The 12,937-nt window shown below is 40.7% G+C and overlaps 1 protein-coding gene across 1 annotated transcript in view; it reads right to left on the bottom strand.

Annotated features, from left to right (window-relative positions):
• Positions 1–11,701, bottom strand: part of TFEC (transcription factor EC) — a 118,346-nt gene extending 106,645 nt beyond the window's left edge. Inside the window, exon 1 of the mRNA XM_084785763.1 lies at positions 11,489–11,701. Within this exon, the coding sequence (XP_084641889.1) occupies positions 11,489–11,686 (198 nt within the window). The 5' untranslated portion in view covers positions 11,687–11,701. The remainder of the gene's footprint in view (positions 1–11,488) is intronic.
• Between the last annotated feature and the right edge of the window lie 1,236 nt (positions 11,702–12,937).

Genomic DNA, 12,937 nt, shown 5'->3' with positions numbered 1-12,937 from the left:
GATAGATAGATAGATAAATAGATAGATAGATAACACCTTGCTATATCTACATTAACTCTGTGTAAAGCCATGTTTACTTGGACTATGGAATAATATTTTTAAGTGTAAATTTACAGTAATGTCTGTATTAAACCTGACCCATTTATTTCTCGCTTTAATGTCCATGCTACATATGACAAGAATAAGATATCTTCTAGAGATACCTAGGCTTGCCAACACTACCAACCATATTTCAAATGAAACAGAAACTATCAGTCCATACGACAATCACCCAAGGAGATATAGAGTGGACAGCAAAAGATCCACACTGTGAGCCCACAGAATCATAAGAGGCAAGAGTTCTGCAGCTGACAGGATCCTGATTTTCATTGAGGTTACCAAATGTTCAAAGTTTGCCCAACTATAAACCAAGCAGAGGGATGTGGTTAGATAGTTGATTTGTTTCATTTTAATCTTTCACTTAATTTTATTTTATCTATGTATATATGTATGCATGTATGATATATGTATTTTGATATGGGGTCTTGTCTACCTCAGGCTATTCTGAAACTTTCTAGGTAGCTGAAAATGATCTTGAACTTTTGATCCTCTTACCTTTACCTCCCCTATACTGGGACTAGAAGCATGGGGCCACTAAGCCTGGTTTATATGGTCTGTAGTGTAAATCCAGGGCTTTATACATGCTAGGCAGACACTCTATCAAATGAGATATACAGCTTACTTGTACTTCATAGCTTGTCCTTAATGTTATAAGGCTTTCATAATTGTAGTGTTCTAACTTCTTTTGAAATCTTTATTTTATACAGTGTTCTGGTAGAACCATTGGAGAGATTCCATAGTCTTTGTAGCTGGTATGAAAATTGAACTAACTGTAAACTTAATATAAGATGTACAGATATATTGGAATTTCCATTCATCTATAAAGATTATGGCCCCAAATTCTTCATACCTTACCATCTAAAATTAACAAATTCATTTTTTTCTGAGAACTATTTAATATATTTCACTAATCCTTAGGTCATTATAGGCTATGGACTATTTGTCTTCCCATCTATTTATGATACTTTAAAAGAAAAAAATTACCGGACACAAGGATCATAACTCTAAAAGGAATAAGATATGTGACTATTATAATTTTACCAAACAGTGAGTTATTATGCATAATTTGTAGAATTTACTATTTGAACTATTATTTAGGTCAAATGATCTAGTAAGCATACATCATGAAAAACATTTTTTTTTTACCATCTTAACTCTAATTTAATATAAAGTATGTCAATGTTCATGCTTTAGGGCGTAATTTGGTTACCAGCTGGGGTCAGGGAGAAATTTTCCCAATAGTGCCGTATTGCCAATTACTATAGGTATAGAGAGAGCAGGAGAGTGAGTCAGGGGGTTACATGGCCCTCTGAAGCATCTGGTATTGGATGCTTTTGGAGTGAGAATTCAGGGTAAGATGAAACAGGCAATTGTCCTTGTGTGTCAATTTTGATATTCCTATGAGCTGCCAGGATGACACTCCTGCCACTAGGGAAGGATTTCCTATGAACAGATGTCACTTACAGTATTATGTGGGCTATCCATCTCAACAAATAATTGCTTGGCACTTCTGCCCTATGGCAAGGGTCTGAAAAAGTGTTGTGGTGAGAGCACCCCATACAAGCAGATGGGCACAGAAAAAATGAGAAGGCAAGCACAAGGAGCTGCAGCAGCACATGTGTGACAGCCAGGCGGGAGTACTGAAGCAGATGTCTGTCCTCAGCTTCCGGCAGTGAAGCCCCAGTCAGGAGGCTCCTGTTATCAGCTATTAAGAAGTTCTGAGCGAACAGTTATTTAAATGAGTCTGAGGGTTCAATTTACTGAAACAAAGAAACCTCGTCTCTTCGATGCGTGCAACAATTCCTCCTTGAACATGATTGCATTTTACTTAATGACTAAAACTGACCTGAAACTCTCAACGCCAATGCCTTCCCTTCCCACAAACCACAACCACCACCACCCTAGTAAAAAAGGAGAAATGAAAGAAGAAGAAAAAAAGAAAAAGAACCTAGGTTGGGATAAGAGGATGGGCACAAAGACTGGCAGTGAATGACAAAGGACAATTGAGAGGGGACTTGCCTGAGATAGACAGCAAGACAGGAGAAAATGTCCTTTTAAAATATCAATAAGAGAATCAAAGAAGGTAAGATCCTTTTCTGTTAAAAGGGGAAAAGTTAATAACAGTGAAGAAAGAGAAGGCAACGCGCTCCCACAGCAAGGGAAGAAAAAAAAAAAGATAAGGGTCGAATCAGAAAGTAACAATTTTTAATAAGTTTAACATTTATTTTACTGTCACTATTTATTCATTTCCTAGATTATGTTTTTTTTGTTTCCTTAATGTTTTAACTGTTTGCTCACTGTTTGTTACTGGCCTAACTGGCTCTTATCACTAGCTATCCCGTTATGCTACCAATAAGTAGTTAGTTGGAAAAAGATGGAAGGTGTTTCTGATCACAACAATCATCCGGGGGTAGGGAGTGGAGTGGTGTTCCTTTCTAAAATAGTTCTGCACACAGGAGCCTGGGGAGAGACAATAGTGAACATATTTTACACCACTTTTTGAAAAGAGTTAAGTCCTCTCTCAGAAGGACTTAGAAAAAGCTCAAGGATATTACTGATGCGTGTCTTTGACCATAAGAAGATATATGCCATAACTGCTTTGAACGTTTTCTAGACAAAAATAATTGTAGCATTCGGTAACGTCTGAGAAGTGTGGTTCCAGGGAGCACTGTTCAGGCTCTGGAGCGCAGCCAGCGATGACTCTTTAAGGAAACTCTAGGCTTGGCTGCCTGCTACCCATTGGTGTGGACTTTTAATCTTAAGGGACACCGAAAAAGCCAGTTCTTGCATTTTTAGCATATTAATCTTACCCCATTTTCCTCTGTTTAAGAAAATGTTCAGAGTCCATGCTTAATTTTTAATACGGAAAAACAGCATACAGCATACTTGCGGAGACTATCTCAAATGTTCCTATCTGGATCACAGCTATTATCCAGCTGAGAAAAATATGAAGCAGAAGAAATTGCCTAAGGAGGAGTCTTATAATTTACTCACTCTTCCCAATACTCATATTAAGAAATGTAGGAGATTAAGGATCCACGACCCTTCTCCAGTCAACGTAAGGACATGGCAAAGAGGGGACACTGGAGAACTCCTGCTGCTGTCTTTCTTCACTGGGGAGAAAGGTACCATAGTCATGTCACATTTGCTTGGTGATTTGTCTCTGGGCTTATGTGACAGAGCCAGACTGAAAAGGAACAGAACTGGAAAGAAGGGCATTAATGTGAAGCGCTGTGGTCATGCAGGTGAGAAACGATGGTGACCAAGCCTGGGCAGACGGCAGCGCCCCTAGGGAAAGATGGACAGAAACGATGGTGACCTGGCCTGGGCAGACGGCAGCGCCCCTAGGGAAAGATGGACAGAAACGATGGTGACCTGGCCTGGGCAGACGGCAGCGCCCCTAAAGAAAGATAGACAGAAACGATGGTGACCTGGCCTGGGCAGACGGCAGCGCCCCTAGGGAAAGATGGACAGAAGGGAAAACAATTTTCAAAGGATATGGAACACCAACAGGGATAGAGGAGAGAAAAAGAAGAAGAAAAGGATGCCAGTTTCAAGGTTTGAGCCAATACATGGCTGAGAATGGAGTTCTGATGTACAACACAGAGAAGAACGGTAGGTGTAAGTTGAGGAAAGCAAATCACTGGAGACAGACCATGCTGCTACCTTGAACTCCACTGATTTTGAACCTAAATCGAAATTATGTATAAGTTGGGACCATTTTCACTGAAGCCATAATAAGGCATAAACCTGTCTGGAATAATGTGAAAAGCGAAAACTGGAGAGTCTCAAGAATAAAATGGCCAGGAAAACCATTTGTTAGTTAAATATCTTATTTAACTGACTCTCATTGGCTTCGTTTCACCAAGGCCACACCTACAAAAGAGGCAGACAAGGTCTTTTCTCATTCAGCTTCCACTTTCAGTGAGTATGGCAAAATGGATTTATTGCTTTTAGCTAGGAAACTGCAGACAACAGCAGGATCTCCAGTAGGATAGGTTAGGTAGTCCCTGGTATTTTGAAAAACTACACAGAAAGCAGACTGTATGACATAAGGATGAATCCCTGGAAAACACGAGAGGTTCAACAGGTGTGCAAAGTGGAAGGAAAACAGAGCTTAGTGGGAGCAGAACAGAAAGTGAGAGAGTCTCCCCATGACCCACAAAGGAGAGGCAATGAAAAGATGGAAAACGGTAGATTCTGCCAAAGTTGCTGCTGACATAGAGGATAGAAGTGGACATCTCAAAAATTTGCAGAGGTCAACACTTCAGATCTAAACTCTAGAAAATTTAAAGCATAGCTGAAGAAGTAGGAACTCTTTTTTTTTTTAATTAAAAGATTTATTTATACATATTTATACAAAGATATATTTATATTGCGTATACAGTGCTCTGCCTGCATGTATACTTGCAGGCCAGAAGAGGGCATTCGATCACATTATAGATGGTTGTGAGCCACCAAATGGTTGCTGGGAATTGAACTCAGGACCTCTGGAAGAGCAGTCAGTGCCCTTAACCTCTGACCATCTCTCCAGCTCCCACAAGGGAACTCTTAAAATCTAGTAATTAAAAATGTTAACACCCAACCAACATATATGTTAGTTGCCTGCCACTTGCATGTTGTTGTAAGCTAATAGCAACAATGTATTTGGAATGAAAATAATACTATTCCCCTTTTTCTCAATTATCTTTGCTTGAAACTTGACTCTCTGGGTCAAGGATCTTTTACAGGGATTATTTTTATAAAGCAGAAACAATTAAGATTCAGATGGTCCTTGGTTTTTGTTTTGTTTTGCTTTGCTTTGGTTTATTTGTCAGTAAAGAATCAATGCAGCCAACAACGCATGTCAATCAAAGATGGAGCAAATATCCAGATACGTTGACATAAAAAATAAAATAAACTTAAGTAATACATATGGATAAAGTACTTAGAAGTGAGGAGAGCTGTTTCACAACTGAAAATAGACAAATCCGTTTTATGTTCCCTGTGCATTGTCATATACTCTAACAAAACATTTCTTATTGAACCCATGATGCATTTTCTAGAACATCTTGAATAGACGAGTGTTCATCATAGTAAACCAACAGCTAAAGCAAGTGCTCAGTGAAGGAAACGCTGAAAATGGGCTGCAATCATTACTTTTATAGAAGTGATCATAAAGGTAAAGTTGTAAAAATCTCCCATAGTTCAAAGTCAGTAAAAGAAAATTAGGTGAAAATTGCAGGCCACTAGTAGGGAAAGGATATTCAAAGCTCTCTGGCTGCTGTAACACATGACCTGAAGACCTGTGTACTTCTCTCTGCCTCATTACCTAAAATTGGCTAAAGTCCTAGATGTTGGCATTGATTAGTAGCCATCACTATTGTTTGTCTATACCAGAGGACTCTAAGCGAACAGGTGACTCCCTCACTAGCTAGTCACAGATCTATTAGTAAGCTTTTGGGTGTCATGTGCAGTACAGCCCCCCATGGACAGATCTGATGGTGGGTGGGGAGAGTATAAAGAAAAGACAACACACATACACACAACAAAGGTGACATCAGTGGACTACACTGTCTGATGGAGAAAGCACGTCACCCAGGGTGCACAGTGTGTTTATTGTGTATAGTTGAACAGGGAGATAGGGTCAGAGCATATAGTCATACAGAACACCAAGGCAGAATTATTGCTTATATCTGGAGCCAGAGGCAGATAAATAAGGAGGCAGGGTTTCTTATATGTGGGAGACAGTCTTAGCTAACCTCAGTAAAGCAGGCTCTGTAGGAGAACAGTCTTTAGGCCATAAATATCCAAGGGAGAGAAAGGTGTGGTGGACATTTTGTGCACATCCTTTCAGAATCTGTGCATGGATCAGGCTTTGGCACTCCCATGGGGATGAAGTATTGGGCGTCTTTATGTGCCCAAGCCTATGTCAACAGTATGCATTCACCCAGGGCTTCCTCTGCTCCCCACATCTCCACCTTTCTTATTGCTTACACATTCAGAATGGATTGCGAGGCTTAGTCCAGGGGCAGCTCAGAGCAATGCTCAACTGTAAGGATGAGAAAGGGGAAGATCCTAACAGTTGCTTGCCCAAGAAAAGCAGAAGGAAGGATTTAGCAAGCGAAAGGGATTCAGACTTGAAGCGCATTATGGATTGCCTTTTGCAATATCAGCAGGCAAAGCCAATCCAATCTTTTCTAGAATGCACTGACATGATTAGGCCACATCCACACTACCATTATTGTGGCCTGAAACACTCTAGATCTTAATTGGATTTTCAATTAGGTCTCAAGTCTCCTATCTAAATTACAGAACTGTAACCCATGTCAAATAGTTGAACTGAGATCAATGGAATCAGGTGGTTAGAGCAGTAACTCCCCCCCCCCTCCACGAAATGGAGAGACTTGTTAGTTTAAACAGGTACCGAAGGATATGACCAAGCCAGTGGATGAAAAGGCTCAAGCCAAGTAGGCTTCTCCCCTATTCTCCCCTGCATGAATGAATGCAAAGGGATACATTTACCAGACCCAAACTCTAGCATTTTAGGCTGCCAAGATTTTCCCTTTTGGCTATATTATCTCCTCAGTCTACAGGGTCTAGCGCCATATCTGTTAGGTACCTTCTCATCCATGGCCCACCTCAGCCACCTGGTGAGAGTCACCTTCGTGCCTAAGACATGGCCGTGCCCATGTTAACGACGCACATTCACTCAGGACTTAAATTCATCCAGCTTCTTCTACTCCCCACACTTGGGCTCTATTGTTTTCACAAGGTCGTGGATGTGTAATCTGTTTTACTTAGACAATACCATGAAAACCAGAGAGCTTTCCAGACTTCTTGAATGTGATGTTGCAATTAAATCAAATGTAATGTAAGCAGATGCCCTCTTCAGTTCATCTAGTGCTCACTGTCAGGTCTCAGGAGCTACACTGCCTTGAGTCTGAACAGTGTATTCCAGACCCTCGCAGCCAAGAAACATATGGAAAATACGTATGTCTGTTATGATAAACTACAGACAATGTATACTTGTCATTCTGCATTCTGGATTTTATCTTCTGTAATTTTGTCATTTCTATTTCTTTTACCAATACTAAAGGCTGAAAGACTTTTCAAGCATGGGAAGTTTAAGGTATAATATGCATGCCAACTTGACATAATCTCTCTCCCTCTCTCTCTCTCTCTCCCTCCCTCCCTCCCAGCCTCCCTCCCTCCCTCTCTTTGCCTGAGCTTTACTTTAAAAGTGTGGCTTCAAGAATTCTTTGAAATAGGTAACTTCTAAAGGGTGTCCAGCATAAATTTAAATGAGATTCATATCCAAGGAGATAACCAGATCTTACAGGCTATTTAACAACTTTAGAACCCTCAAAGGACAAATGAAAAATGGGATCTAAGCACGGAGGACTTAGCAGCTAATCTGGTGGTTCCAGTTCCCACTGTCTGCTCTTGTTTTCAAGTTTTAACTGTCTTTCTTTTTCTGCATCCAACTCTGTCCCCAGCAGCTCATCTTAACCCAGGGCACCAAGGAAAGCAAGACAAATGCCAATGCTGAAAAAAATAAAAAAATAAAAAAATAATAAAAGGAACGTGAAGAAGTTCCTAGCAGGCCAAGCAGGAGTAAAATGTCTCCTCAGAATAAAAAGCACACACGATAAATAGGCAGAAAGATATACAGGCAGGAGAAAATGAAGGCACAGGCAAAACGGAACACACAAGCTGATTCCCTATTCTGAGACAAGCCATCGATTACATAACCTGGATGTAGCAGACAATGTGCAGAAGTCTGGAAATGCCAATAAAAGGACATAAGCAAGAGGGGCTTTTGTCTCTGACCCATTAGAACTCTGCCAGTACTGAGTGCATCGGAATAGGAGAAGCACTGGTTTACAAATAATCTTGCGGCCCTCTGTAGGCAAGAAGACTCTCTTCAGCCTCTGTAGGTTCCTTAAGAAATGCTGGCACTGCCATTGCTCTTAAAACAAGCTACGAGGCCTCGTTGTTTTATTCTAGTGAGTATAGCTTGTGCGACTAGACCAAAGCCCACAAGAGAGGAACCAGGGAGGGTGCACAAGGAGGGAAGGGGAATGCCAGGGAGGGTGCACAAGGAGAAAAAAGGGGGAATGCCAGGGAGGGTGCACAAGGAGGAAAAAGGAGAATGTGAATGAACAGGTGGGAGAAAAGCAACAAAAATAAATGTTGCTTCAAAAATGACATGCGCATATGCTAATAAATTTTTTAAAAATGTGAAAGCTCTGAGCCCTACTCTCCACAGAGCTTAGGCCAGAAGAAAGACAGCCAAATAGCAGAGAAAGGAACTTTTTAGAGATGCTACCCGGGACACGGATGTTTTACTGCATGGCCACCAACCTCTCTGAGTGTTTGCCTAGAAAGATGGACTGTGTCACTGTTAACTGTACATTGAAATGTTTAGTTCATTTTCCTCTTTCCAGGTAGCCAACCGCTCCTGGCCTCTTACTGCTTGCTACTCCCACTGACACTTACAAGTGCTGGGAGCATAGTGGAACATTCGTGAAAACTGAAATTATTGTAGAAAAGAAACTTATTACATTTTTTTCTTCTAAGTTTTACTCATCTATACATAATCAACAAAATTAAAGCAGACTCTTTAGAACTTTAGGAAGACTTCACCATGTTGGTACCTCCACTCACACTCAGCACTGGGCTGGCTTATAATATAGACTTAGAAAGAAATACTATTTTGTTGATTAAAGAGTTCCTATGCTTCTGGGGTGGAGGGGCTGTGCTTTTTTTTTTCCATGCAGTACAATTTTTTTCAGTTCTATTCACTTAACTGAAACTTTCACAATTTCCTTTTAATTAGCTGTGATAGTACAAGTCTCTAAGGATTAGTCTCTACAGCTATGTGACTGAAGGTTGAAAAACCAACAGTATTAAACGGGTTGATGACTTCAAACACAGCTTCATAGTGGGAGACACCTTTGTACAGTCACTGCAGAAGAAGAACCTTTTTAAATACAGCAATGCAAGTCTCATCGTGTCGCATGTTTTCAGGTAGGGCTCTCGAGATACTGGCATATGGTAACAAAAGAGCGTTAACCAAACACCAAACACACCTATGGTGTCTGTCGACATAGCAGGTCTATCTACAGTGTACAACCTGTAGGCTCAATGCTAACTTTAATTCTGCCTGTTTTAAAAACGGATCCTGCTCTGTACCTGAGTCAGAATTTCCCATCTTGGATAAATCACACAATGTCACACATGGAGACTATGTCTGGATCAAATCAACGTCAAATATTCATAACAAACTTTACAAAGTTTAGCTTAATGCACAAAAATAGCCCAAATCCTTCCATCCTGCAGTGGTAGGTCTCCTCTCCCCCACTGAGATCTAATAGAATAACTAACAAAAATAGGTATCTTAGTGATTTCCTGGTCATCTGACTGTTCCTCACAACTCTGCTTATAGCCACAGTACTGAATGCCTGACCAGCCAGAGTTGAGCTGAGCGTAGCACTTACCACCTTGGTCACACCGACCAGGTCAAGGGCTAGACAAGTGACCCCAAAAAGTCCTGGTTAGGACTTTCCAGAATGGAGCTGAACCAACTACAGCCTCCATTCCGTTTGCAGCAAGCTGTGAGAAAGTAAACCTCGAGGAACCGGAGGCTGCAAAGAGGAACTGGCCTCAGAACATAGGCCGTGTACCGAAAGAGGAAGCATGGAGGAGAAGACCGTCAAGATGCTTGAAGTTCTGGCTCCCCTCGTGGCTTGCTTTCAGCTTTTCTTCCTGGTAATAGGAGCCAATAAACTATAACTTTGTCTTAATCTACTTCAGATTAGGCTACCCATCGTATAAATCATTGCAAACTTCACTAATAAAGCCAGTGAAGAAGGAGTAAGGCAAAGCAAGGTAGAGTTACTATGCACAGTCATTATTGCTATCGGCATAGAACAGTGATGGGTTTTTTTTTCCTAGTCATGCAATTCTCAATATCTCTGAGCCTCAGTTTATTATCCATAAAATGGGGCCTGTTACTTTGCTGGGATACCTAACTATTTTAATAAAGGGTGTAAAGTGCTTACATAACGCCATTTCATAGTACTTGCTAAATCAGTGCTTTAAAAGGATTCTTTTCATAGCAAGGGTGTGAAGATAATAATAAATTCCTAAGGAGACTGGTATTATAAATTTAAGGACTGTGTGCGTTTTTTTTTCCATTAGAACTTTGCCTAATTCAAATACATCTTTGGAAAGAAATCACAAGGACTAGGCAAAAATCTGAAGAAGATCAACAGTACCTGTGAACCCAACATATATGTTACCTTCCAATCAATGACTTTTGGATGTTTGATTAAAATAAATAAATTTCATTCAAAAATGTGTTAAGAGTTACTGGTATAGAGTAATTTTAAGACTAGATATAAAATAACATGAAAACTAAGTCAAAGACAAATGAGTTGGGTATTTGCTGAAAATGGGTCTGTTAAGCCTTCTCTGATACCATGCAAGGCGCAGGCGGTACGCAGCACTGCAGCCATCACACATTACGATCCCTTCTCTCTAATTATGTATTTCCCTGCACATTGCAAGGTCTCTTTTCATACTCTTACCTGAATTATAGGTCAAGAATTTGGTCGGAAGTTTATGCCCAAAGTGGTAGGTGAATTAATCTAAATTCTAGAAATTCGAGAAGAGCAGAAGAGATGAGCAGCAAACTAGCTTCTGCCATCGGGTAGATGATCGACCCAGGTTACTAACCCTGGGCTCACTCCCAAGCTAACCACTCTGAACACTCACCCCAGTCAAAGCATCCCATTTCCAATATGTTTGCTGCCTGCGGAGACAGAGAGTACAAACAATAACCACCAAACTTAATTGTTCTTCAGCATAACTATCTTTCACCTTAAATACCTCAACAGCAACAACAACAACAACAAAGCTCTTGATATGGCCCAGTATCACAAAACCAGTATACACAGATCAGGAATTCTAAAGAACATATCCCTTCTAAATGCCACTTATTTCATCGTGGAGGGCGTTTTTAAAAGTTCTTCCCACCTGTACGACACACCATCTGATTGGTTTGGAGAATTAAACAAGATGACATGGAACTCATTAGTAAAATATAGGAAGCTTCAGAATGCCAAGTGGGAGCATCTCATCCTGTTTCCACAGTGAGGATGGAGAACATGGTGAGAACGGGAGAGAGAAAACAGCACTCTACGGATGCTCTCCTACCTCCATGTTACCCAGCGAGCTACTTAGTGTGGACTGCCATCAGCTGCAGGGAACCAAGAGGAGGCCCTGGATTTTTATTCCTAGTTTGACTCAGAGCTTGAATACATTTTAAATGCATGGGTTTTAGAAGTACTTACCTACTATACTTGTTTAGAAAGTATAACTCTAGAAGCACATAAATATATACCTTGGAAAATGAAGTTAATTGACCTGAAGAAACTTTAGGCCTTTCTGGAAAAAGTCTGTGAAACATGGATTGGTATGAAAACTGCATGTAAAATTTAATCTGCTGGGCCCCGGATTCCAGACCAAGCTGAAGTCGCAGCTCACTTTCTCTTAATTGTGTTTTCGGCTGAAATTGCAGTCCAGTTAAAGCTTCCAGCATATTTTTCTTCTTACTGTTCGTAGATTTGGGCACTGGGCAGTGGGGGATGGAGAGGAGTGCTCTGCAAAACATGTGCAAAGAAATTATCTTTTAGCACCTCATGCTACATGATGGAAAATAGGTGCCACAAATAGCAGGAAGCATCTGAAATAACAGATTCGTTCGTTAGTGGTTATAGTTTGCCCACGAAGACACAATTCTTAATGCTCAGGTTAAAAAAAAAAAAAGATGAGAAGGAACAGTTGGCATTCAGCTAACAATTGTGTTTGGAGATTTGTGCCTGACTTTGTTATTCTGAGCAAAGCCAGGGTACCAGTCTCTTGGGATTATGTACAAAGGCAAGGGGAAAAAAAGTGGACATGCACGAGCCTCAAAGGTGACTGCTGGGTTAATAAAACAGTCTGTTTTCTGTTCACCCCACCCTTGCTCTCTGTGTGCAAGTATATTAAAATATGTCAAAAGGAAAACCATTCGCTGTGCAAAAAAATAATTCAACTACCGGTCACAGTCTCCAGCTGCTGGAGTGCCTTGGCGCATTTCAGCACACTAACAAGTGACCCGCACAGCTCCCTGGATGAAAGTTGTGTCCTCATTAAAGAAGAAACAAACACAAAATAGGAACAACAGCCCACAATGGACACAGCATCTCCCCCAGACTGAGGTGTGCTGTCCTCGGGGGTAACCTCTTAAACGGCAATGAAAGTGAAATGTGGATCTGCTGGAGGACTGTGCTTAGTGAACGCCATTCAATCTCGGTTCTGTGCATCTAGAAAAGCATCCTTTTCCTTCTGGTCTTTACAGACCTATTCTGTGTAAGACATTGTAACAGTGTGAAGTGACCAGATTAATCCAACACCCTAGGGAATGTAGACTTCTGTAGGTTCCATTTTTAAATAACCCTTCGCATTTAGACTTTGCTCTGAGTAGTCATACTATGTCATACCCACCTTTCCACTTCTTCTAATTTTTCTCTAGAAATTCACTTCCCTGTTAGGACTCTGCAAAGACAAAAAGAAAAGGTTATTGTTGTTCAATTCATGATGCATCATTAAAAGGCTAGACTGTATTAGATGCTCAATGTGACAGGGGTCGTACCTAAACTCAGCACAATCTATACAGTGAAACGTTTTCCTCAAAAAGTAAACAACTGGGAGTAAAATAGTAGGAGAGCAACAAATGGAAAGTATACCTAATTGCCAATGAGGCACTAGTGAATATTTCAAAGCTGAATATTAGCAACGCCTTTGCTAA

Source organism: Acomys minous, assembly GCF_964271855.1.
Source record: "Acomys minous genome assembly, chromosome: 6".
Taxonomy (NCBI): Eukaryota; Metazoa; Chordata; class Mammalia; order Rodentia; family Muridae; genus Acomys; species Acomys minous.
Note: the sequence above shows the minus strand (reverse complement) of the source record. Positions and strands in the feature narration are given on the sequence as shown.